The 26,775-nt window shown below is 36.8% G+C and overlaps 1 protein-coding gene across 2 annotated transcripts in view; it reads right to left on the reverse strand.

Moving 5' to 3' along the window:
• pdgfd (platelet derived growth factor d) overlaps positions 1-26,775 on the reverse strand; it is a 94,137-nt gene that overhangs the window by 8,865 nt on the left and 58,497 nt on the right. For both annotated transcript variants that reach the window (XM_030153084.1, XM_030153082.1), the window contains exons 4-6: positions 21,692-21,760; positions 15,066-15,279; positions 1,333-1,550 (exon numbers count right to left, since the gene is read on the reverse strand). In XM_030153084.1, coding sequence (XP_030008944.1) covers positions 1,333-1,550; positions 15,066-15,279; positions 21,692-21,760 — 501 coding nt within the window. The remainder of the gene's footprint in view (positions 1-1,332; positions 1,551-15,065; positions 15,280-21,691; positions 21,761-26,775) is intronic.

The raw sequence follows: 26,775 nt of genomic DNA on the forward strand, positions 1-26,775 counted from the left end.
TTTGAATAAATTAAACAGCAGCTAACTCTAACAATGCCTTTTTATTGAGTATAAGTTCAGATACATGTTGGTAAATTAACAGAAAACACTTCCCTTTAACAATATATTTAATTCAAATTTAAATCAGATAAAGATTTATAAGGTAAAAAATAAGATAAAGTGAAAGCGTATTTACCTTTGTACAGAAGCAATAAATTGAAATTAAAATAATCTGAAATTAAAATTGCATTTTTCTTCTCAACAGAGAGGTGCTCTATTGTTAGGCAGGAGCGGATCCAGAAAAAATGAAAGGGGGAGGGGCTAAATACATACACGATATCCTACTCTGAATTGTCCTACTCCTGCCCTCCATGACCACCGACTGCCTCGTGCTACCGCTCCAAAAAACACAACTCGTGGGCCAAACCAACTTCAACATTTGGGAGGGGAGAATTCCTTCAGATGGTCGAACCCATTGAATCTACTGCGATGTAGGGGCTGCACTGTCAGATGAATGGAGAATGAATGCAAGAAGAAGATTAGAGAAGTGATGGATAAGTGTCAAAATTATTTTTCCCATCCAACCGGCCCAAACTCCAGATCGACATGAGCCGGCACTTCGGGAATTGGCCCCAATCTCCTGATTAGCCACTCTGCCATTAGATATGGGTTTGGTCATGATGCTGGTTTGGATCTACTTCAGGTCATACACTGATTTATGCACCTGGGTTTGATGTTTCAGGTGATGCAATGATAATAAAACATGTGCAAAAGGGGATGTGATGTCATCGTATTCCAATCTCTCCATTAGTGTGGCATTCATGTAGACAGGGCATGAGTCTATATTTTTATTTACTGCAGGGGAAACACTACATATAAGTGAGATACTGATGCAGGTGCAGCCTATAACAGAACAAAGAACTTCTTGGTTGCGATCATTATTTCCCTCTTAATAGCTGTTCTATTGTCTGCAACAATACTGGCACAATCTCTAATGTTCAAGGTATTCATGATAATTTGAGCATTGCTTCACTATAATCGTTCTGCCATCTTTTAAAAGTCATTATGTGCCTTTATGTGGTCGAATTTCTCTGGCTGTCTGACACAGACAATCATCCAGCAATCACACCAGCTTAACACAGCAGTTGGTCAAGTGTTTACAGACATGAAAATAGTCTGTCTGTTTGTGTGATGATGTGAACATAAGAGGGTATAATGATTATGCTGCACTGTACACTATGGATGTCCATGGTTCCAAATTAAAAGAAAGGGAATGAAATAAAAGAAGAGAATAAACAAGACAGTCTGAAGGAGTACAAATATGTCTGTATGTCATTTTGTTTTAACACCTACCTCATGGAGCTTGAGTGTCGTCTTAGCTGCCTGACAGGTGCAGCCGCTGTTCCAGTTATCGGTGCCACAGCCACAGTTGCCTCCACAGCGTTTGACCAGCAGACAGCGAGGGAAGAACACAGCGTTGGTGACCCTCAGCTCCTCTCGGAGGTTTACAGAATAGTTGCGAGGCGTACAGCTGTAGCGCTTGACATCGTCATAGAGACGGTTTAGATCAACTACAAAATGAGGAGAAAAAAGATAGAAAAGTAGGGGTGAATGTTTCAGTCTTAAACTTTCTAATATGGTGGTGTTCTACACAGGGTGCTTACCCTTTATCCAAATAGGAATTCCAGACTTTTTTCCCCCAAGACCTTGACTTTATATACTTTAATACTTGCATGCCTATTTTTTTGGTTGAGATTGTGCCTGTTGTGTGTAGTAGAAAAGTTCATTTTAATAAATGTATGAATTAATAAATGTATAATTTGCAGTAAATTATGTTTTACTGACAGAGACGTTTTCAAAACATGAAAATCACAAAAGTGCATGGATATCACACAAACAAGTTTCACTAGAATCATTCCAGCACCGACCACTTAGAAAGATCATATCAAGTTTTTTTTTTTTTTTTTTTTTTTTTAAATGCTTTCCTCCTGTATTTATCTTACAGGATTATCTGCCTTTGAGTATACTCTAAAATTCAACTATGGGAGAAACTTTTTTTCTGTATTTTATTAAGACTTTCACACAAAATTCCAGACTTTTCAAGGTCTAGAAAACAGCGTTACAAAATTCCATAGTTTTTAAGACTTTTAAGACCTGTGCAAGCACCCTGTTTAGAGGTTACTATGTGAAAACACTTGGCTTTGCTCAGTTTCTACTGTACGTTTCTGGATAGTCAGATTCCGCCTTTTCTTTCCACTTTTGATGCTTTCACCCTGGATTATTTTTGTGGTGACTTCCTTATGAATTATTCTCTACATTCATACTGTATATAACACAAAACAATGGATTAGCCAATAGCAAAGGCTTCATTCAAATAAAACTAAGTTATGATCATAAAAAAAGCAAAGTTAAGACATATTGTGTTATCGTTGCTTCATAATCCAACGTTTGTTTTTGCTCTTCTTTGGCTCATTCACTGATTGCTGTGTGGTACAGAAGTCCTGTATTGTTGGATCTCCTTAGTGTTAGCTTAGCAGTGCAAAGTTTGTCATATTGGTCTTTTGTTTTATAAAATTATTCATGTCATATTTGCTTGTTCTTGATATTTACCCATTTAAGTGCTTGCTGTTTTGATTGTGTTCTGTTTTACAAAAATGTACTTTGTTGAGCTTTCAGCTGACATTCTTCTGGTTACGTGGATGGATAGCATGTGTATATTGCAACAAGCATTGTGTAGTGTTACCACAGCGACACAGATAGAACCTGGCTGCACCATATGTGTAAGAGGCATACCTTTCTTGAAAGTCATTTATCACAGTTTATCATATCATCCTCTGCATTTGACATTTTTCAGTGAAAATTTTCCTACATTTAACCCATAAAGACCCAAACATCCACCGTTGACCAAAAGCATCTACTGATCTAAACTGTTCATCAATTAATCCTATCAATCCATGTAAATAATTGGTGTAAAATGCAGTTTGTCATCTTTTCATGGTTATCACATTTGACCCATTTGGATGTTCAGAGGCTCCGTACGTACCATGGAAACACCGTCATCTTCTACAACACTGATTCACCAGTAAAACCCATAGAGTTTGATCAATGACAGTAGATGGAGACACTGGTTTTTTTTTCAGTTAATGATAGATTTTGCTGAAAAAGTCACAATTTTTTTCTTTTTTTTGTTTTGATTTAATAACCTTTGAATTTACTGAGGTTTTATGAACATCTACATGATCAGTTAATTAGACATAGGAAAATAGATGATTTCCACTGGAAAAAATGCAAAATTCAGAAGATAATATTATAATAAATGGTGATAAATCACTTAGGAAAGGTTAAATAGAGCGAAAAATGCATTTGGCAACTGCCACAGAAGTCACAGTGGGTCCTTATGGGTTAATTTGGTCACTATGTAGATTTCCATAAAGACTCAGATTAAATTCAAGATCTTATTATAAAACCAGAGAAAAATGAGGAAGGAGTTAATTTTTCAGAAAAATATATCACTAACTGAATAGAACAAAGCCAATCCACAACAACCATCATTTGTCAAACTACATGGGTTTTATAGATGAATCCATGTTGCAGAACATGACAGTGATTCCATGTTCACAGAACCTCTAAAAGTCCATGTGGATTGTATCTGATGCCCCTGAAAAACTGAGAAACTGCATTTAAATAGAATTATTTAAATGTATTGATAGGATTAGTGGTTCAGGCGTTACTAAACATTTTAGATCAGTGCATACTTTTGTTCTGCGGTAGCTGTTTAGGTCTTCGGGGGTTAAATTTTCCCCTGATGATGATGAAAAGGACATAATTTCAACAGCTGTTTTTTGATTATAATACCAACCTCTGATACTTGACGTTATGCCTGTTTCAGTAGGTAAGGCTCAGGATGATAAAAACAATTTGCATAGATATTGCTTGTCTATTTCTTCATGTCATGACCAGGAATAAGTAGCATTTGAAGACAGTGATGAAAGCATTACACAGAGGGAAGAGGCAAATCAGACAAAGTAGTTGGGATTCACACCAGAAATGTGCTTATTATTGATTGAATGTAAATGGCTGGAAGATTGAGAGCCACTATTGTGTCCAAATGCAACAACAATTGATTGTGGATGGATAGATGGGTGGAGCAATAAGAGTTGCAGTGAAAGGATGAATACAAAAGACAGTGAAGGAAGCAGCAGCCATCCATTGATTGAAAATTGAATTTAATGACTACAGTCTTTCTCCATGTCACCACAGAGAAAAATGTGCTCATTGTGCACATAAGATCTTTATTTTCTGACTCGCAGCAATAGTTTAAAAATATTTTGCAAATTGTGGACTAAAGGGATATGTCCAACAGGGAATGCTGTGATCCCCAGACTTAAAAGCTGTGTGTATCTGGTGTTTCTGTGCACTACACTCAGAGTCAGCACACTTTGAGTATTCATTTTGAAGTCACTACTGGTTTGTGTGTAAAAATAAATGATGTGCACAGATAAATTTGTGTAAGTGCTGTGTTAAAAGACACCATGAAGAAAACCAATATGATGATCTTCAGCTTTTATGAATTTTCTTATGTAAGAAGAATGAACAGGCAGTTCCTATGTGGCCTGAAAGATGGAAAGGGTATATAAAAAAAAGAACAGGAGTAATCAGTGGTTGATTGACCAGCCACCTCTCTGAGGTCATCAGCAAGGTAATTGTACCCACACTGTCCGTACCATGGGTGGCAATTACACCAGGCCATTTGTAAGCATTTTGCAATTGATTTTGCTTTGCTTCAATCATTGTGGTACACAGTTGAGTAAGTCTGGGCTGATTTTTGTCCAAGTGGCTCAACTTACTTGGGAGCAGTGATGTTTCATTTATGGAAAAATTGAATAGAAAAATAAAGCTGAAATTTTTTGGTTCATTTACACACCGATCTATGCTTCCAGACTAGGGCCTCAACTTTGTTTTTTCTGGGAGTTTTTTTATATGACTCAGAAGTTACTGTCCATTATATCAGCCATTTTAACCCATAAAGACCCAGTGCTACATTTGTGGCAGTTCCCAAATGATTTTTTTCTCTATATTCAACATTTCCAAAGTGATTTAACACCATTTACTACAAAACAGTCCTCCGTATTTAGCATTTTTTCCAGCGAAAATCAGGTATTTTTCAATATTTAATTTACTGATCATACAGATGTTCATAAAAGGTTAAGTTAAAGGTTATTGTATCAAAGACAGAGAAAATTGGAGAAAAAGTGACTTTTTCAGTAAAATACATCATTGACTGAACATACAGTCAGGGAAAAAATTATTAGACCATCAAAAGTCAGATTTTCTTACACTTTCAGTAACTATGAAACTTTTGTGACAACTGAGGTCTAATGAGAAACATTAAGGGCAGTTTTCCTGTAGTACATAGCTGATATATTAGAGTACAGTTGCGTAAAAAATTATTAGACCGTCAAAAGTCATCAAAAACAATGGTTATGCTATCAAGTACTAACTCCTGTGTGTATCATGTGACTAAAACAGATAGAAAAGAAAACATGGAATGCCAAAAAGCACTGTTTTTGTCAGTACAATGCCATAACTATTGATATAAGAACTGAAGTGATTTTGGTTATTATCAAGAAAACCATGGAAAATGTCTAGATATCAGCTTTGAAATTAAACTCTTATGAGCTATTTTTGTTGTTATCATTGTATTTGTCCAAACAAGTGTACCTTTAGTTGTACCAGGGATTAAAATGACAGAAAAACTGAAGAAAACAAGGGGTGGGCTAAAAAACATTTCAGCGACTGTAAAACAAGTGTCTCCATTCACTGTCATTGATCCAACTCCATGGGTTTTACTGACGAATCAATGTTGTAGAAGATGACAGTGTTTCCACGGTAACTACAGAGCCTCTGAACATCCAAATGAGTCATGTCTGATGACCATGAAAAGATGACAAGCTGCATTTTACACCAATATTTACATGGATTGATAGGATTAGTGAATCAACAGGTATAAAACAGTTTACATCAGTGGGTAATTTTGTTCAGGTGTGGATGTTTGGGTCTTTATGGGTTAAGCAGAAAATTACCCTGTGTTTAATGTGATGAACCAGGCCAAACAATGAAAAACATGATATTACTGTTCTATTGTGTGTTTTGTATAACGTCCAGTAGTCATTTAATATAGTCATGTTATCTGTTTTAAATTTACGCAAACCACTGGTCTTTTAGAGTTTTTTTTTTTGTTTCTAAGATAGTAAATAAATCAGTATTTATGTTATTTTATGTGGTACTGTCTTGTCCTATGAAGAACCCAGAGGAAATCCCAAAATGGCCATATGCATCATTTTGTATACCCCAATAAACTGTATTTTATAGACAAGAAAGGAAGAAAATGAGCTCTCAAATCCCAAAAAGCATATCAACTGTGTAATATTCACTCTGTTCATTCACTCTTAACTCAAAATGACAAACAAACAAAAAAAAAAAGTAAGCTGCACTAATTTCAGCAATGAACATTTAGGTTTTCACTTGTTAACAGTGTCAGTGCTGGGCACCACAGAAGCACCTGCCACACACAGAGAGAGGAAGAAATCTGAAATCTAACAGACACTGGATGACAGAGTACTGGATAACATGATAATTAACCAGTTTAGTCACATTACAGGATTTTACTTAAAGTCACAAGTGGAGGCCGATGCACACTGCAGAGCTGCACCACAGTGGGTAACGATCACATTGGCACCGACTGCCACTGATAGATCTAAATGTAAGTGTTACGGACAGCTGTGGAAAGTTTCCCATGCATTTGAAAGCTGCCCTATTGCTCTTACACTAAATAGGTGTTCTGGAGATGATGATGATGATGATGCTGATGATGGTGATGACGTTAATGACATTGACAAAAGCAGAGGAAGGGTTTGGTTTCTACGGCCAAATCTGTAGTTTGTTCAAGGAAGACTGGAAAATTTGCTAAGCACACATTCTAGGTCAATAGCAATTCTTTTCTTTAAACAAAACTTTTAAAACAACTTAATCTGCAGTAAAAATGACTGAAGTTCTCACATGGCATACCTTGGCTCAAGTAGTGTAGGCTTTTACAACCAATATAAGCTCAAGTATTTGTCACGATCAATATTTGCAGTTTCCCATTAAGTGCAACAGTGTAGCTTGGTATGAATGGTATTGATTGACTCTATTTGACAATTTCTTTGATCCTAGCTGGAAAAAAATGTAACAAGAGATCAGTCATGCAATACAACCTTTATAGACAACACATTTTATGTGTATGTTGTATTATTGTAAAAAATCTGCATGGCAGGCAATATTGAATATGTGAGTCAGAGAAAGTAAAGGGAGGCAGGGGTCAGGGAGAGACTAATGATATTGAAAATCAATAAGCAGTTGTTGACATAAAGTAGATCTTTGCAGTATGTGATGTCTATTCATGCTGCAAATCAGGCATGAAGCTCAATGAACAGTTTACAGCAATAAAGAGACGAAGCAGCAGGGATGGTTTGGAAATACAGGGACACAAAGATAAAGTGTGCTTACTGAATTGACAGCTTTGAATGTGAGTCAGTGGTACATTAAACTGTACACAAGTGTGTTGTGTCTGCAGCCTTTTTAGCATAGTGAAATGACAAAAAGATATGATGACAGATAAAGAAATATAGGAAAGAAGTGCAGTGCAGTGAATGGATGCTACTGTATGTGTATGTGTAGCTGTGTTAACACTGAGCTGTCTCTGTAAAAGTATTGTGGATTGTGCACATGTGTTATATAGTACAGTAGGCTGGATACAAAGAGGATTATGTCTGTAAGAGTATTTGTCTTCAGGCTGTGCTTTGAGGTGCATGTGAAAACGCATGGATAGTGTATAAGCATCATCACTAATTCATCCCAGTCATTTCTACCCACAGACAAATCAGTGGTGCTACTTTCCTTTTCTTTGTAAATTCAGTTGGTGACAGAAGAGCTCATCATTTCAGGAACAAAATATATTTTCATCAAATGACAAAAGTATAACAGGGTCCCTTGTGTATTCCTTGTGGTCAGTTTGACCGCATTTCGCTGCCTTCATCTATGGAATGTGGATGTGGAAAAGTCATTAAATAGATTTTGCAAAAATTAAGGCCTTAAATGGCATTAAAAAGCATTAGATTCGATGTCCAGAGGCATTAAAAAATTAAATACAGTAGATGGAGACACGAAAACATTGTTATTCATGATTTATTTTGATTATATAAACATTTAATACTTTTGATCGGAAGTATAGTGTGATGATTGACAGGTGGAACCCTTTAATTGGCTGTTGTTTACAGCCGGTGCACAAAGTCACAACACCGGATGCTTGGAATGTAATGTGCTGTGAGCGTGCTCATGTTGTGGCAAAAGAGCGGAGAGGATATTAGCAAATGTTGGAAAAATGGGAAAATGCAAGTTTCAACAGAAGTGATTGGAGGAGGAACTATTCAGAACCTGGTTAAAGCCTGTCAACTGGTAAACCATTGTGAAAATATATACAGTATATAAACTGTATCTGCAGTTGGACATGGGCATTACATTTGTTTCAAGTGGCATTACAAAAGGGCAGTGAAGGCATTGAGATGGCAGCCGCCTCATACTTTATCACGGTAACAATGGACCAAATATTTTGTAGATATAGTTATGATGGAGAGGTCAGTGGGCCGGATGCATGCAGCCAGTCGAAAAACCCTTAGTGTGTGGGATGGTGTTTACATTATGGTTAAAGAAAGAGTGCAACATAATTGTCTATGACTATCCTGATCACCTATCTGTTTATATCTGTAAATTATATTCATTCTCATCTATATACATGTATTTGTTTTTATTAGTGGTTTTTGCATTTTGAGATCCAGGTTGGGCTGGTATGGGGGTCGCCATCGCTTCTTGGGGGGGTGGAGGGGGTACAAAATCTTATATAAAAAAAATATGAATTTCTTTCTTTTTTTTGTATTGTACTTTTGGAGATGCACAATGAAAATACATTTTACAAACTGATAAAAAAAGGGCCATTAAAACGCATTAAATTAGATTTTCTGATACCTGTAGAAACCCTGTATAAGAATGTCAAGAGTGATGACTGTTGTTTTGTTTATACTCTGCAGTGATAAAAAACCTGTTGTACATGAGCATTCTGGGTCAACAGCCGCTCTTTTGTCTCTGTTGAACTCCTTGAACGTTAGTTACACATCTGTGAGTGTTCATGTGCATGGGTGAAAATACATATACTGATCATCTACTGTATATAGACACAGAGGTAGGAACAAATCATGCTATATAGTATGTTGTCCTGATACTGCCAGTGTGTGTGCATGTGTTTCTCTCTGTGCTGTGTGTGTGTCTATCTGCAGGACTGAGCTTGTATCTGTTAAAGGGGAATAAATGTAATCTCAGAGAAGCAGTGGTGTGGAACCTTGTGAGGCAGTGTGGGAGCGAAAAAGACAGAAAGACTGTATGACGAGAGAATGACTGTGTCACTCACACAGTCACTAACGTGAAAAAAAAAAAAAAAAAGTGAAGTTTACAGGAAATCTTTTGTCCCACAAGTTAGTATTCATGAACTTCTCTGTTGTGATTTTGTTGTTTAATTTGCATGAGATCTTGCAATTTATGCTAACTTTCTGAGATGTAAAAATGTTCCAAAATTAATATTATGATACGGCTTACTGTTCTTCATCCGAACAAGGTGGGTATGAGCTACTGTGTATGTGTGTTAATGAAAACAAAGCTAAGCTGCTGACTGTGGCACATTTCTGCTTCACTGCACGGGTTGAATTTCCAATTAGAGAGAAGTTGGCGGTACAGTGTATCAAAGACCAGCAGCACCTATGCACCTCTTTGTAGTGCTGCAACATGCGCAAACCTCCGATGTATGGGACCGTGTCATGCCAGCTGAGCACACACATGCGCTGATAAATAGAGATAGATTTGCTGTCAAGTGCAAATATTTACTAAATAAAAGGAGAGCCCTGAGGTAGAGAGAGTGCAAGAGGGAGATACCGAGGCGTACGTGAGACAGATAGGGTTGAAAGGTCTGTTGCAAGCTTGAGTCTTTTACACACACACAAATGCACATCCCTGAACGCACTTACCGATGATTGTGTGGTGTGTGTGTGTGTGTGTGTGTGTGTGTGTGTGCTACATGCATGCGAAATTTTATCTGCTCCAAGACATCTGCTGTAGCTGTGCAATTTAAGGCAAAATCTATTGCCTCAGTGACTTGAGGTTGTTGGCACTGACTTCACAGCAAAGAATTACCTTGAACTGCTGGTTTTGTCTCATCTTAAATCTGTCGCTGACTCTATTACACCCACTAGAGGGCAAACTACTCAGTTAATGATGCAACAGCCAAGTCTAACTATATTTTAGCATTTTAATGTTCAGGTTTTACTGTTCTTTTTCTTCCTATCTATTAGGGCTGTGCAATTAATCGAAATTCAATTACGATTTCGATTATTAGACGCAACGATTACAAAAATTATGTAATCGAGAAAAAACGATTATTAATTTTGAGTTGTTTAATTCACGTGCACACAAGCTACCATGAGCTGCTCTGCCCCGCCCCCCTCTAAGCTACAGCTGCCAGCTAGCCGACAGGTCCACCCCAAGAGGAAAGTTGTACCTAGCGGTCTGGAAAAATAGCAGGAGAATCGCAGCAGAAGTGCTTGGTAAACAAAAAAGGCAAGTCAAATTCAATTGTATGGAATCACTTTGGGTTTGATGAAGAGCAAAAACCCATTACGTGCAAAAAGTGTTTCGTAGTTGTGTCCGCACTGACCGGTAACACAGCAAACCTTTTTAACCATCTAAAGTTTAACCACCGCCACCTTTATCATAATCTTATGAATAACTAAAACACATAAAAAAAACTCCGTCTACAACTTTGTCCGCAATAAAATCTTCAGTCTCCGAATCTCTTTACGCTGCAACTCCTGTATTAACCTAACTGAAACCTCACAGCACGCCACTGAATTTACTATGTTTCATACTACATTGAACATACTTGAATTTATAATTTGCACTTTACGTGAGTTTTTTTTTTTATTGCTCCAGTTCTATGGCAAATCTAGAGCAGTTTAATTCCAGTGCACTATTTGTTTACAAAAGGAAACACACTTGAATTTAGTGTATACTTATTTGCATTCAAAGATTTTTTTGTTTCGTGCAAAAGTGAACATACTTTGTTTTAATGGTTAAAAGCTTTATTTATATTTAAAGAGTACATCTTACATTGTTTTGCAAGAAAAAAATAAACAACTTTAAGGTTAACAAATAATCGTTTTTAATAATCGTGATTTCAATTATTGCTAAAATAATCGTGATTATTTTTTTTTCTATAATCGAGCAGCCCTACTATCTTTTAAAAACACTAAATTACTTCAGTATATTTCCATACACATGGCTGTCTGCATTATATTCCTCCATCCCAGACCAGGTATTAATGCACAACCTCATGACTCAAAATGATGAATTCCATCAGTTGTCACCTGTGCCTCACTTTGATCCATCCCAGTCCCTCCAGCCCTGACATATTCATCATTTTCTTCATACGATCAAGCAAAACATGATGTCCAACTGCAGCGCTGTACCGTTGAGTTTTATGTACAGCCTAATATGTGAAAATTGGCCTCCTGCTGTGTGGGTCTTTCTTGTTCGACACAGGGCTGCAGGCCCTCCCCTCCCTTCAATTGCACCAGCTACCAACAGCTGCACCATTCTGCAGATGAATACAGTGAGCGCAGCAGAGGTGTTAAGGATCACCATCTGCAGCACAATAAAATGAGATAGGACCACCAACGCTTTCTTCTTCCTGCCTCATCTTCACTAAGTTATGACCTTAATGCTGGTCCTGGGTCCTCATTATATAATTCCTATTGGATTCATAAGTATACTGCATCATTACTTTGGACTAACCCCTTCCCTAAAATAATGCTTCATACATTTCCTGTAAAACTTTATCGTAGAACTGTCAGTCGATTAAGAAAAATATCTATACTGCTATATTCACTGGGATTAATTGTTATTAATAGCTTTGTTCTTCCTAAAACTGAAATGTTTAATAATGGATATTTAAATGTATAATCATAGATTCAGTAGTTCAACACAAGGAAGTATATTTAATTTTAAAGACTGTTAAGATAGTTTAATGTCTTCTTTTTTATACTGAATAATACAGATTTCCAATAAAACCATCCCAAACAATTAAATTTAATATGAGCTTAGAATATGATACTCTCTCATACTAATATAAATGATGATTAATACCAAAAATGTGTTCTATCTTCAAGTGCCAACTGAAATTCAGTAAGGGCCACAATAGCCCATAAAAGTATGTGAAAAAACATTACATCATCTGTGACAACTGACTTGTACATCATGTCACTGTCATACAGAAATGTTTCATCATGCATTCATCTGTGTGTGTCAGCTGTAAAGGGTGAAACAAAAACTATTACAGTTCTTTGATTTATGGGTATTATTATGTATGTACAAACCCTTTATTTTGGACATAGTAGAAAGCTGCACAGGAAAACATTACTATTTGATCAAGAAAAGAGTACGATGTTTGATCCAGTAGTGAAGAGTCATCATACCAATAAATGTTGTTATAGTTGTAAAACTGGTGCTTGTAGAAATACAGGTCAGATGCTGTCAGAACGAACCAAAACACAGCTGTGTTGATTCTTTTAACATATTTTATATCCATAAATAAAATTAATGCTTTCATTTTAACAGCTCTAATATCTAGTTATATGTATATGTTTGTGATTTGTGTATTCCGGCAGATGATAGGGGTTCACTGGGGTTTCTCATGGATTATGATGGAGGATATTATGCACTTGATTATTGTTGCTACTGCTGTTGTTACTATTGTTGATCTTTTTGTTTTTGTTATTGATGGTAGTATAACATGGTAATATGGTGATACTCAACATAATGTATTATTTCTGTTATTATTGTAGTAGTGATGTGGTGATGATGATAATAATGATTACAGTAATAATTAGGGGTACACGTTGTACCAAACAGTACACCCCTCACAGTTCGGTACAATCATGTACCGCGGTACAGCTCATTTGTCATTTTCAAATGACATTTCCGGACAACTCGCATTTATTTTGGAGCTTTGCAAGATGACTGACTCATGGAATTCTACAATCATTGGTTGGAACTGGACATGGAGCCCGTCTAAAGCATTACACAGCAAAGCCCGTTAGAGCCGGACATGGTGGAGCAGGCCTGAGCCCAACACGGAGCCCAGGCCTTCTACTTCCAACTACCCTTCTCAATATTAACATTAGTATCCACATTAGTAAAACCTCCTCTGTCGTTGCCATGTTTGTTATTACTGACTCTCTTTTTCTTCTTCTCAAAAAACTTTACTCTTCTTCCTAGTATTTGGCCAGTATGGTAATTAAGAGCAGTGCCCTCTGGTGGATTAATTGAGAAATGCTCATTCCAATGTACATGATGCATGGAAGTATGAAGGCAGTGACGCATGACAACATTAGAAATGGACGTACCTATTTACTTATGTTAAGTGAACATAAATGAGCGCACAGCTGGGCTCCAGCCAGCTTCTGCATCCGAACCGAACCGTACCATGAACCATGACTCAAGAACCGCAATATGTACCGAACCGTGGATAACCTGTACCATTACATCCCTAGTAATAATAACATATATAATATAATTGATAATACATGTTGGATTATTACAAGTAATACTACTGATACATTGGTTACAAGAATATTATGTCAATATGGCATATATGATAGAAAGCAGCTGAAGAAGTTTATACCAAGCAATATATGGGTGTAGGTATAAATAAGTTGTACTTCTTCCCACTCTTTCTACTCTACTTTTTGGCTTGATGTACTGTGTATATAGGGTATACGTTTATGTATCGGCTAAAATTTACTTAGGGGGTCAAATGGGTGGCCATTTTTGTCAAAAAAAAAAAAAGTTGTAAGAAATGCATAGAACTGTGTTGAAATAACGCTAATACATTTGTGCACCGACTACTGATATTATTTGACAGTGGAAGCTATATTTTCAGAAATATTGGATTTTGAATAGCACGTGTATGTGAAAACTTTTGCTGGTGGACAGACGTGACATTACCCATGATGATCTGGTCAGTACCAGTACTTTATTAGTAATAAACTTATATAGTTACTATTGCTATTTATCCTCTTATTCATAAATGTTAGTATTGTGGATCTAAAACAATAACAGCTGACACAAAAACACAAAATGTGGCAGTGGACGGATGTGACATGGTTGTTACGGATCCCATCATACTGATGCTCGGCAGCCATGTCACCGTTTCCACAAATGATCCCTGTGCAAAAACTAGTATCGTAATTATTTAGTTTATCATCATACTAAAGAGTAAATAACAATATAGAATTGTTATTTCTTTATAAAAATGCTTATTATTAGAAAACTGTTGATTTAAAAAGTGATGTGTGACATTCTTAATGTATGTATTCGAGTAACATAAGCAGGATGGATCAGCACCATTCTCCATATTGCAACCTGTAAAAATAAAACATGTGATATGTAGTGTATAATCTTGTAAGAAAAATTGGGGAATCTAAAAGAATAGAATATTTGTTTTTCAGGTAAATTCAGTTAAAATATAACTTGGCCATTTGTGACATGAAAATATAGCATTAATTGTGATGAAATTGGACATTTTTGAGCTGAAAACATAGTTCATATGACCATCAACATGTTGCAACAGAACTGAAATCCTGTAAATTTGCATAACTTGCATTTACCAACACAAAGTTCCTTTGGGGATTCACTTATATTGATTTCTTATGCACAAAGACAGAAATAAGACCTCTAAGCAAATTTTAGCCGGTATGCATATGCACATGCTTGAAATAAATGATGAATCAATCATTCAATAAGACATAACTTCCTGAGTATATTTCCCACTTCCCTAGTATATTTATCTCAAAGTAACTACCCTTGTCCTTTATTTGCTGGATTATGTCATGAACAGGATAAATACCCAAAGGCACATTAAACTTGAACAAGTGCTGGTGTCTTACCTTTATTGTGTCTGCTCATCAGATGATATGCTCTTGATCTATACTGTATGTATGGTTGTGTGTAAATGTTGTCCAAGTCCTGTTTCCATGTGTCTGGGTTCAGGGTCTTGAGGAGGTCCTCTATAGTGTCAAAGATTGCTATGGTCTGGTCCAGATCCTCCAGTGACAGAGGAGCCTCTGTGACTGCTTCTGGCACCCCACCCTCATCATACGCCTGTACAAAACAAAGAGCACAGACACAGAGTTTATTATGTCCTTCATTTAAAGCAGTCACTTCTGCAGCCATATTCAGAGAGGGGAGGGATATCGTTAAGATTTGATCAATACTTGTAATCTTATCGATCTGGTACTTTAACAGTATTTTTATCTGCTCTGTTTTCAGGTTAGGATTAGGACTACATTGTAAATTGTAAGCAGAATTATTTGCTTTATTTTCTCATTTATGTATATATATTCTTGAGTTGTGCAACAGCATTGTTTTGAACTGACCACTATCATAGTTTCTGATTTTCTTACTCATGTCTTAAAGACTTGGAACCTGCATTATCCTGCACTTTTACTACATTGTTATGTAGCTATGCTATCGACATTATGTATATTGCACCTATTTATTGGGAGTTTAAGGGATATTTTATAGTTGTTTTGTTTTTCTCTGGTCCATTTGTTTGTCTTCTTAACAGTGACGGTTTTGTTTAGGTTTCGGTTTGGTATGTAAACAAATGGACCGTTTGTGGTGGAGTACACTGCGAAGTTGTTCACCGTTAGGGGAGTGATTCAGGTGCGTAATCAGAGAAAGACTAACGGATTCATTATACTTAGACTATCGCTTGGGTTTTACAGATTTGATGAAAACTTGGGAATGAACATCATGCACAGGTTTAAACAAAGACTGTTTTCTTTTGCAGTAAATAATTTGACATTTGTTTAAGACATAAGACGTAAGAATTCTTTGTCATAATGCTCACACATAATGATATTTTGATGGCTTTCAACTCCAAAAAGGCACAATGTAACACATAAACAATTAAGATATGATAATGCTGTGACCATTTCAGACCCAACAAGTGAAAGGATCAACGGCTACTGGTCACTTCTAACCATAAACTCATATTTGTGTTCGTACTCCAGGCTGCATACATTTTGACAACAAACAGGGCAGACAGATGAACTATGAGCTAAACATCCAACTGTTCCTTTCTCTACCACAGACTTTGTTCGGTTTGTGACAGATCGCTGCTGTTTCTGCCTGAATATATAAAACACTTGTTGCACTTGTGTCATTGAGTGAAGTGTCCACTTTCTTTGGCTCTAGGTCCTCAGAGACCCGAACCCAGGTCTCTCATCTGGACTGAAAAATCACACAAATGCATCACATTCGAATGCCTTCGGTGGAGACAGAGTTAGTGAGAAAAAATTTGCCTTTATGTTCCTGTAGTGCATAGGAGACTTATCTGTCTATTTTTCTCTCTACAGTACTGTTTGGAAAACTGATAACATATGAGCTTATTGATGCTCTGGTCTTTAATAATTCAGGCATAGGGCCCGTTAAGTGCCAAGTCTCAGTACCCATCCTTAGTTTTAAGCATTATAGCTATGTTCCACAGCCTCTCTACTCCATCTGGCTAGTCTTCCTTTCTTCCACCATTATTATTAAGTGTATATGTAGCCTTGTTCAAAGGGGAACTGGTAGTGACGCCTGTGGTTACACTGCATCTTTTCAGATTTCTGTAGAAGCTTATGTATACCTGAGGCAGAAGCTTATGCATACCTGCTTTTCTTTTACCTTTTTCTGCATAAGGCATTTTTGCTGAATACAAGTAAAAACAATAAAATATGCACAGTTATCCAGCATAAACTGCAAAAGCTGCTTGATATTGCATGCTTTCAGATCATCTGAAATTGCATTTATAGGGTTTGATGTTCTCTGTTAAGATGTGCAAGATGTGTTACTCTGCCCTCCAAACTAGCAAAACAACTCTCAAGGAGAAAACCACAACCACTGCAATCAGACCCACACAGCAAAATCAGCCAAATTAACACTGTCAGTTTCATCTCAACATGTCTAAAGTGTCTGTCTGGGTCCAATCACCCATGTTCATTTCACACTAAGATACCCCTTTTCCACTGAAATGGTTCCAGGGCTTGTTCAGGGCCAGTGTCTACCCTGAGACTATCTTTTCCTTATTTCCAGTGTTGACGAACTGGATTGGGACCAGAAATACCACTTCCACAGTGGTACCAACTCTATGCAGGGCTATAACAAAGAACTGGTCTGTCAGGGACTGACTCCTAGCCAGTGGGAAAGCCAAGGGGTCTTAGAGGGCCCGCAATGAAGAAACACCTATTCCACACTGGCCATGAACCAGCAGCAGGCTCCTGTTGGTGGAAAAGGGGCACTGGAGAGTAAGTAGTGACTCTATTTAGTTAACCCTATAACGCCAAATGTATCATATTTGATACATGAGTTTTGAAGCCCGCTACATTATCAGTGTGATTTTTTTTTTTTTTTTAAAACCTGATGTATAAAATTAGATACATGCAATACATGGACAATCCACAAGGGGGTAGGAATTCGTTCACCAGAGGCCTTTCCAGTGATACTACAAGATTGTCATTAATGAGGAAGGAAGGAGAACTTTGCCAATTTTGAAAAGGAATTACCAATTTGTTAGACATGTTTGTGTTATATTATGTTTTTGTTTGTGATATGATACAAAATTGAAACTCATACTTTGATATTTGAAAAAAAATTTTTTTTTGGTTGTTAAGAAGGTCCAATAAAGGCTCCAGTTTCATAGAACTGGAATTTTCTGTCAATGATTTAATGGTTCAGGCTTTACAGGGTTAATATTTAACTCTCTTCAACATAAGTAGCCTTGGGTATTTGTAGTGTGTATGTGCTGTTACACAAGAACTCTCTCATAGTTTTCAGACTGATTATTATTATTATTATTATTATTATTATTATTATTACTATTATTATTATTATTATTTTTTTATTTATTTATTTATTTATTTTTATTTACTTATTTACAGGGTGGGGAAGCAAAATTTACAATGAACATTTAGTTGTTTTTTCTCAGCAGGCACTACGTCAATTGTTTTGAAACCAAACATATATTGATGTCATAATCATATCTAACACTATTATCCATACCTTTTCAGAAACTTTTGCCCATATGAGTAATCAGGAAAGCAAACGTCAAAGAGTGTGTGATTTGCTGAATGCACTCGTCACACCAAAGGAGATTTCAAAAATAGTTGGAGTGTCCATAAAGACTGTTTATAATGTAAAGAAGAGAATGACTATGAGCAAAACTATTACCAGAAAGTCTGGAAGATACTATTAAAGAAGAATGGGAGAAGTTGTCACCCGAATATTTGAGGAACACTTGCGCAAGTTTCAGGAAGCGTGTGAAGGCAGTTATTGAGAAAGAAGGAGGACACATAGAATAAAAACATTTTCTCTTATGTCAATTTTCTTGTGGCAAATAAATTCTCATGACTTTCAATAAACTAATTGGTCATACACTGTCTTTCAATCCCTGCCTCAAAATATTGTAAATTTTGCTTCCCCACCCTGTATTTTTTTTTTTATTTCCTAAAAGAGAGAAGAAAATTGGCTGGTGATCACTTCAGTCTTGGTGAAATGAATGCATAGCAAATCAGCAGTATTTTCACAGTATTTCCACATGCACAATGTGAAGAGAACTCAAGAGACTGGGACTTAACAGCAGCAGATCCTTAATAAAACCACTTGAGGGTGAAGGTAATTGGAAACAAAGGCTTAGATCTGTCTTGGTGTACAAAGATTGGACTGTGTTTCAATAAAAAAAGGTTATGTGGTCTGATGAGTCCAGATCCAGTGTGATGATCACATCGGAGTCAGAGGAGAGGTTTATGAAATGATTACCCATCATGCTTAGTGCCTAGAGTATGAGCCGGTTGGGGGCAGTGTTATGATCTGTGGTTTCTCAGGATGAATAAACTACATTTAAAATGGCTACAGTTACTAAACAGTTAATGTGATATTTCAATTACATCTTTATTTCTTCATTTCCAATTTACTGTTGTGTGTACACAGGCAAAATGGCATTGTTTGTCTGTCACGACTGTCCAAGTACTTGGCTGTATATAAAGGACTGCACCGTCTACAGCATCGCATTGTTGGACAGTGTTGTGTAACAGGTCATGACCAGTGCTGCAGCGCAGGTAGTAAATACTGTGACCGGTCACTGCTGCATTAGTGACAACAAACAGTGAATTTCATAGACACTTTACCAAGTCCAAAACAGATCAACTCTCATCCAGGTTAACAAACATTTTCATTAATGCTACAGTTCAGAATTAGTTTTTTAGCATTATTGAGCAAATATTCCATAATTCAAACAGTGTGAGAGGAAGTGAGACTTGTGCAAACACTGCTTTCCTATGTTTTCAGGCTGTAGAACATCTCTTCTGTGATGCCCAGATTTTGGCTGTTCACAGATGTTTCCAGACAGATAGGAGGTTAAGTACATGAATAAATACTTCAATGCAGAAGCTTGAAAAAGTAGCTTTACTTTTTCAGAACAGTCAGAAGTGATGTCAGGGCATCTATATTTGTGTTTAGTCTTTTGATTTGAAACCAGAGGAGAGAACTGCAGAAGAAAGGCTTTGGCATTTATTCTCCTGATTTCAGTCCCTACAGCTTTATGTGAGACCATGAAAATCAGAAGTAGTGGGATCTTTGGGATATTTTCATGTTTAAAAAGGTATTATCCCTGTTATTCTGATATTATCAGAGCAACTTATGTTGCTGAAATGTAATAATTCTTCACATTATAATGTAGTCACTGCATGCATTTACAAATGTAAATCTTATACTTGAGGAAACAGTACACAGACAACAATTAATCATCTACAGAGTTTGTCTAAGTTCTACCCAATATATGATGATATTCTGCTGTTCTTGAACACGGTAGATGATATTGTGATTACTTTGGAAAATACCCTGTAGTTTCTCAGACTGATTGATTAAAGTGACAGTAAACAACTCAAAGCAGATGCATTTTGACAGTGATTTCAACATATAGGGGACAAAAGCATGTGCCCACACACAGCCATCATCAGTTCATGCAGAAAATCTGCCATACAGGCTGATTTTATCATCACAAATGTCACTGAACCACTGAACCCACGGATCTTACAATGACACACCCATTATACTGATTACATACACTTATAAAAACATTAGATTAAGGAAGCATGTCATTTTACAGCTCAAGCTTCATGAATAATATACAGTACATACATGCATGAATGTGCACTGTGTGGGTGTGCATTAGCTCATGGACCAGATGTCATAATTAAAAGTGTCACCACTGTTACTATATGTGCTTCAGAAATCACTTGTGTTTGGTGTTATGTCAGTGGAAAGAAGGAAGGCGGTGTGTGAAGAATCCCATCATACCATCTGATGCAGTGTAGTTACCTTTTACACGGTCAAGTCAGCATTTTTTTCATTCATTTTCATTTCTTTTTCTGAGGTGCACAACCGCTGAATATAGATTTATATCCTATGTCCAAAGTCATTGTGTGTATTATGCCTTCAATCTATAGTGGAGATTAATTTATGAAAAGGACAACAGATTAAGCCACTGGGTAATATAATATAATATGCCTATGCTGTCAAATATTAGGTATCACATTCAAATAATTATTTTCATATAACATAAAATAACAGCCCTAAAGTGCAAGTGTAATTTAGTCCATTTAATGATATAATCCAGCACTTTGTTGCTCACTCATCTAAAGTACTGTTGTCTGATTTCAGTCACTGCAGGTGGGTGTTTCACACACTTTCAATGAAACTCGTAGAAACTTACAAGTGTTACAGGAAGACAATGTTTACACAATCAAGGCTCTGTTAAGTAATGAATAGTTTCTATCCACTGAAATGCTAGAAGGCTTTTATTTTGAAATAGGTAACTTGTATTTGTCAGTAAGCATCACTATACGGTACTTTTAAAATCACAATAGGAGTGGACTGAGTAGAATCAGTTCTAATTAAACAGAATACATTAGAAATAAAGGCATGCTTTTAATACAAACCTTTTAAAAAAAAAAAGCCCTGGTAACGTACTTTTTTTTGCCACGCTAGTATTTCAGGAAATACCTCTAACATTACAATATTACTGTGGTTTTTCCAAAATAAAAGTCCTCCTATTTTATGTTTTTATTGAATGTGACAAATGTGGTTGATCTAAGTATTAGGAGGATTTATTATTTGTGCAATATTACTTTTACACTCTCGTCATGTCTTTTTGTGTGTGTGTGTGTGTGTGTTTTGGGCCCTTTAAGATCTCAGGTTAAATTGCATTGGGTTTCAACATACAGGTCTGTATGACAGACCGCTCATCTGCCAAATCTGTCTTTTACAACTTCATTTTATGATAATTGATAATAATATTTTTTCCCTGTCAGACAGAAACTGTAATAGTAAGTTACATTCACATGACCATCTCATAATTAAGATAGTATTTGGCTTTAGGTCACCTTTGGGTTGTTACATGGGTTAAACATACCTGTTCAGTTTCAGTTTTTGGATTATCTCTAACTGTTTGTTGTGTGTTTACATGACTCACCAACTCGTGCGGCGAAGACAGAGTGACAGGCTCCCAGTTGGTTTTAGATTGAGAATGAGGAGGGTCATGCTGTGAAAGCAGAGACAATTTAATCTGTCAGACTGCCATGTAATGGACAAGGAACCATTAAGCAAGAATAGAAATGAATTAAAGTTAAAGCAATGCAAATAAAGCCACATGTTAAAAAAAAAAAAAAATAGGGAGAAATCCCGGTCATCAGACTAGTCTGGACAGGTTACATGAACACTTTCGCTGATCACTCATCTGACCCTATTATTTCAACTTATATGACAGCCTTTCAAAACAACTAGAGGAGTGTTTGCTTGTGTTACTGATAGTATGCCAGCAAAGTCTTAACCCATAAAGATCCAAACATCTACCACACACCAAAAGCATCTACTGATCTAAACCATTTAATACCTGTTATTCCACTAATCCTATCAATACATGTAAATAATTGGTGTAAAATGCAGTTCGTCATCTTTTCATGGTCATCAGATATGACCCATTTGAACGTTCAGAGGCTCCGTAGTGAATGTGGGAACATCAGCATCTTCTACAACATTGATTCAGCAGTAAAACCCTTGGAGTCTGACAAATGACAGTGGATGGAAATGCTTGGTTTATGTTCAGTTAATGATATATTTTACTGAAAAAGTTCCATTTTCTTCAGTTTTCTCTGTTTTTGATATAATAATCCTCAACTGTAATCTGAGTTTTTATGAACATCTACATGATCAGTAAATTAAATACAGGAAAATACCAGATTTATCCTGATAAAATGCAGAAGATATTATTCAAATAAATAGTGATAAATCACTTAGGAAAGGTTAGCTATAGAAAAAATGTCATTTGGGAACTGACACAAAAGTAGCTCTGGGCCTTTATGGGTTAAATAAGGCTGGTTGCTGCATGCCTTGTATGTGTGTAAGAAAGAAAGAACAAGGACTCAGACTCTGGTCAAGGCATGTTGAGGTGATAAACACACATCAGAATGACATATCTGGCACACATGTACTGGATTCTTCCCCTTTTTTCTTCCGTTTTCTTCCGTCTGTCTTTGCTTCTGTCTTTCACACACTGTCTCTCCAGTATCACCCTCTTTCCACACACGCATAAAATCTCACAGGCTATCGAATCCCTCTCCTTCAAGAGTCTTAAATACCATCTCCGGTCAATGTGGAACAGTAAATCTGTCTCAACTACACTTCAAAGACACAGTGCCCTCACTTTGTCTGTGTGTGTGTCTGTGAATGTAATAGATTTGACATCAAAGCCTGTTGGTGTGCAAAGGTTTTTGTTTAATAGTCTCTTGCATGTGGCCCTTGGATAAACACACTCACACACACCCAAGCCAGCTGTGAATGAGGTCAGAAGGTTTCCTGTTAGGGTGTGTGTCTGTGTGTGTGTGTCGGTGTACGAGTGAATACATGTTTACAGATTCCTTGTGTCATTTCCTTTTAAGGTTAAATGCTTTATATCAGGCACATCTTGGGCACTTAGTACAGATGGAAAAAAGTTTAAGAGGCAGGGATCTGATGTGCAGACATGGACCTGAAACGTACGAGTACAAGGAGTGTAACAACTACCACCCAGTCGACTCCCTTTCACCTCATTAGCTGTAAAGTCATGATACTTATACACTTTTTTGGTGTGAAACCTCCTGATTATGTAACTTATTGCATGTTTATTCTTTAGTCTGTAAATTAGGCCCTTGCCCACCAGATCTCAAAGACTAAACAACAGTTTCGTTCCCTCTAACATAAGGAAATGGAATCAGACCATGAACTGAAACAACCTGCACTTGGCTACGTCTCAATGTATAGTATATTTGTCCTTATCTGTTGTCCGAGTTGGCTGTATGTGTCTTTTTTTGATGTGATCTGTAACATGCTGTACTGAAAGCAAATTCCACCACCTTGTTATGTTGTGGCCATTAATAAATTATTACCCCGCCCCCCAAAGAAGAGGCAAGGGGTATTGTTTTTGGTTCAGTTTGCTTCTTTGTTTGTTTGTTTAACACTCTAGCAGCAAAACTATTGCTTCAGTTAATACCAGATTGGGTTTATGGATTGTCAGTGACCCAGAATAGATCTGATTACATTTTGGGAACAGTAGGTCAAAGTTAAAATTTTTTATGATTTTTTTTTAAGCATTTTTTTCCCCATTTACTTATAATGGACAAAATTTCAAATGTCTGTAACAACAAAGCTATTGGTTGAATTCATACCAAATTGGGTTTATAGATTGCCAGTGACCCAGAATAGATGTTGTTACATTTTGGGAAAAGTAGGTCAAAGTTAAAATTTTTTGATGAACTTTTAAAATCTTTTTTGTTCTCCCATTTACTTATAATGGGTGGAATTTCAAATGTCTATACGTACATCAATTTTGTTTTAATTTACTTCAAATTTGGCACATATATAGAAGCAATTAATATGCTGACATCAGCACATGCATAGATATGATGACATCAGCTGGATCAACACCAAAATAAGCTACAATACATGCAAGAGGCAAGGTTTGTTTTGCCTGGTACCACTTGTTCTGATTGTGATTATGTGGTAGAGGCAGAGGGAAACCATGTTGCAGGTTTATACTTCCTTATATGTAACTCAGCCTTAGTGCAGATTCACCTACATGTTGCCATGGTTTCCAGATTATCTTGTGTAATTATTTACAGTCACCCATATTCAGGTTGCTTCAATTTTAGCAGATGGATTGGTTAATAATTTAACTTTGATTTCTTGCTGAAAGGGAAATCTACTTGATACAATCCTGCAATTAGTCTAGTGTTGCTGTAGAAAAAAAGCTGCACCAAACCCTGAAGGAAGTGGACTAAAATATTCCTTTTGCATAAAAGTGAACCTTAAAAGTTAGAAAAACAGTTCAGTCAGTAAATTTATTTTATATTATTAATTGTAGTACCAAGACACATTTAGAGTGTGATGTCTAGGCTCCAGGATCATCACTCCCCACAGATGTTTTACATATATGTACAGGGGAGTGATGAATAAATAACTTCCTCCCAGAGCCTACAGGTAGATGCTGGGGTGGTGGAGGGGGTTTAAAGAGCTGGCATTGATGCTTGGAAAGTCTTGCAGTTGAACCCATGAACCCCTGGGCCATATGTTTTAGTCAGAAACAAAACAGTGGTGCAACTGATACCAGAGGCTGCATTTATATCAAAGCAAGTCATGATCAGAAAACAAAACAAATTCAGACAAAAGTTATAATCATCATTTCATATTAGATTTTTGCACTTCTTTGGCTCATTCAGTGAGTTTTAGTTGTAGAAAAATAATGCTTGTACAATTGGACTTGCTTAGTATTAGCTTAGTGGTGCAAAGTTTGTCACATTAGTCTTTTGTTTTATGAAATTATCCATGACATACGCTGGTCTTGGAATCTTACCTTGTTTTTGATATTTGTCCATTTAAGTGCTGGCTATTTAACTTGAGTTCTGTTGTCTGAAAATTGGCTTCACTGAGCTTTTTGCTGATGTTCTTCTGTTTATATGGATGTATAGAATGTCACTACTACAAGCATCACATGGCATTACCATTGCAACACTGATGGAACTGTGGCTGCACCTGGTACCGAGGGCAACAGTCCTAAGAAGCAGCATAGTTAGCTACATAATTGGTGGGCGGGGTAAATACGGAGAGGGGCTATAGCAGTATGGATGTAGCAGTGGAGCCAGCCTGAACTGGCTCTTACGCATCACTTCAGAGGCTAGAGAGGGCTGGAGTCGGCTTGTCACCAAAGGGTTGCTGGTTTGATTCTACGGACTAGCAGAAAAAGTTATTGGCTGATGTGCCGTTGAGCAAGGCACTTAACCCCCCATTTGCTTCCCGGGTGCCTGATATGGCAAGCCTGCTGCTTCTAGTCTGCAGTGTGTGGTGTTTTCCTGCATGTTCTAGTGATGGGTTAAAAGCAGAAGTTAAATTTCAGTGCATGGTGCATGTACTGTATACTGACAATAAAGAATATCTTACTTCATTTGGGTATTTTTCATTAATTAACTATAACACTAAGTCCATTATATATTTTTTGTCATATCTCACATATCTCATGTCATCTATTTTATAAAAGCCAGGACTTTCATGTGTGTGTGTCCGGGGATTCACACAAAATCCAGAAACAGCTGGCTGCTGCAGTTTGTCATACTTATGTATTTATGGTCAAGGAAGAGACTAGTGAAAACGACACGTTGATAGGACCAATATTTTGGGAGATATTAGTAATTTTGGGATACAATAGCCTTACAATCACGTTACTATCACCAGAACACTTTGGCGGTGACTGCTGGACAAATGCAGTACAACATGCACAAATGCACAACAGCATAAAAACTACCACATCTAGAATCTGTGGACCCCCATGGGTCAATGTGCTAGTAACACTTAATACAGAATCAGCAGAAAATACAAATAAAAACCCTCAAGATATCAGTGAAATGACATGAACATCTTTTGGTTAGGTTTCAAAGAGTGTTCTTCAGTCTACAAAACCATTTCCCACAAATACATAGTGTGATTCTGGGCTGTCCCAGAGGAAAGAATAGAAAACACCGGCTCTATTTCGCACTTCATAGACATCCGTTTCCATGGTCTTGTGATCAAATATAGCCTGGGAAAAAATTCTCAAAATGTCAGAAATTTATATGGACCACCTTACCGTGCAACCGCTGCAACGACCTACATCTACCTCTGGTGAATTGGAACGCAGAATGAAATGACGCATTGATTGGTGTGACACATATGTTTGCATATTAACAAAAAACACTTCCCTCAACTTTCTTTATTCATGAAATTTCTGAATCCTCACAGCTGTAAAGTAGTGTGAATAAGATGTATTCAACACAATACAGAGTAATAATGTAACATCATTGCAATATTGTTTTTGATTAGTAATTTCTGGGAGATATATAGTAATATTTGGTACAGAAGCCTGTGTTGCCACATTCAGTGGTGTAGAGGGAACCCATTCTTATTTACTGTGGCAGTCTAGTGGAGGGGACACCAGGGAGCTGCCCTTTACAACCTCTATTTTGTACTGCTGGACACTGGGGCAGCTGAAGA

The sequence above is a fragment of the Sphaeramia orbicularis genome, chromosome 13, assembly GCF_902148855.1.
Source record: "Sphaeramia orbicularis chromosome 13, fSphaOr1.1, whole genome shotgun sequence".
NCBI lineage: Eukaryota > Metazoa > Chordata > Actinopteri > Kurtiformes > Apogonidae > Sphaeramia > Sphaeramia orbicularis.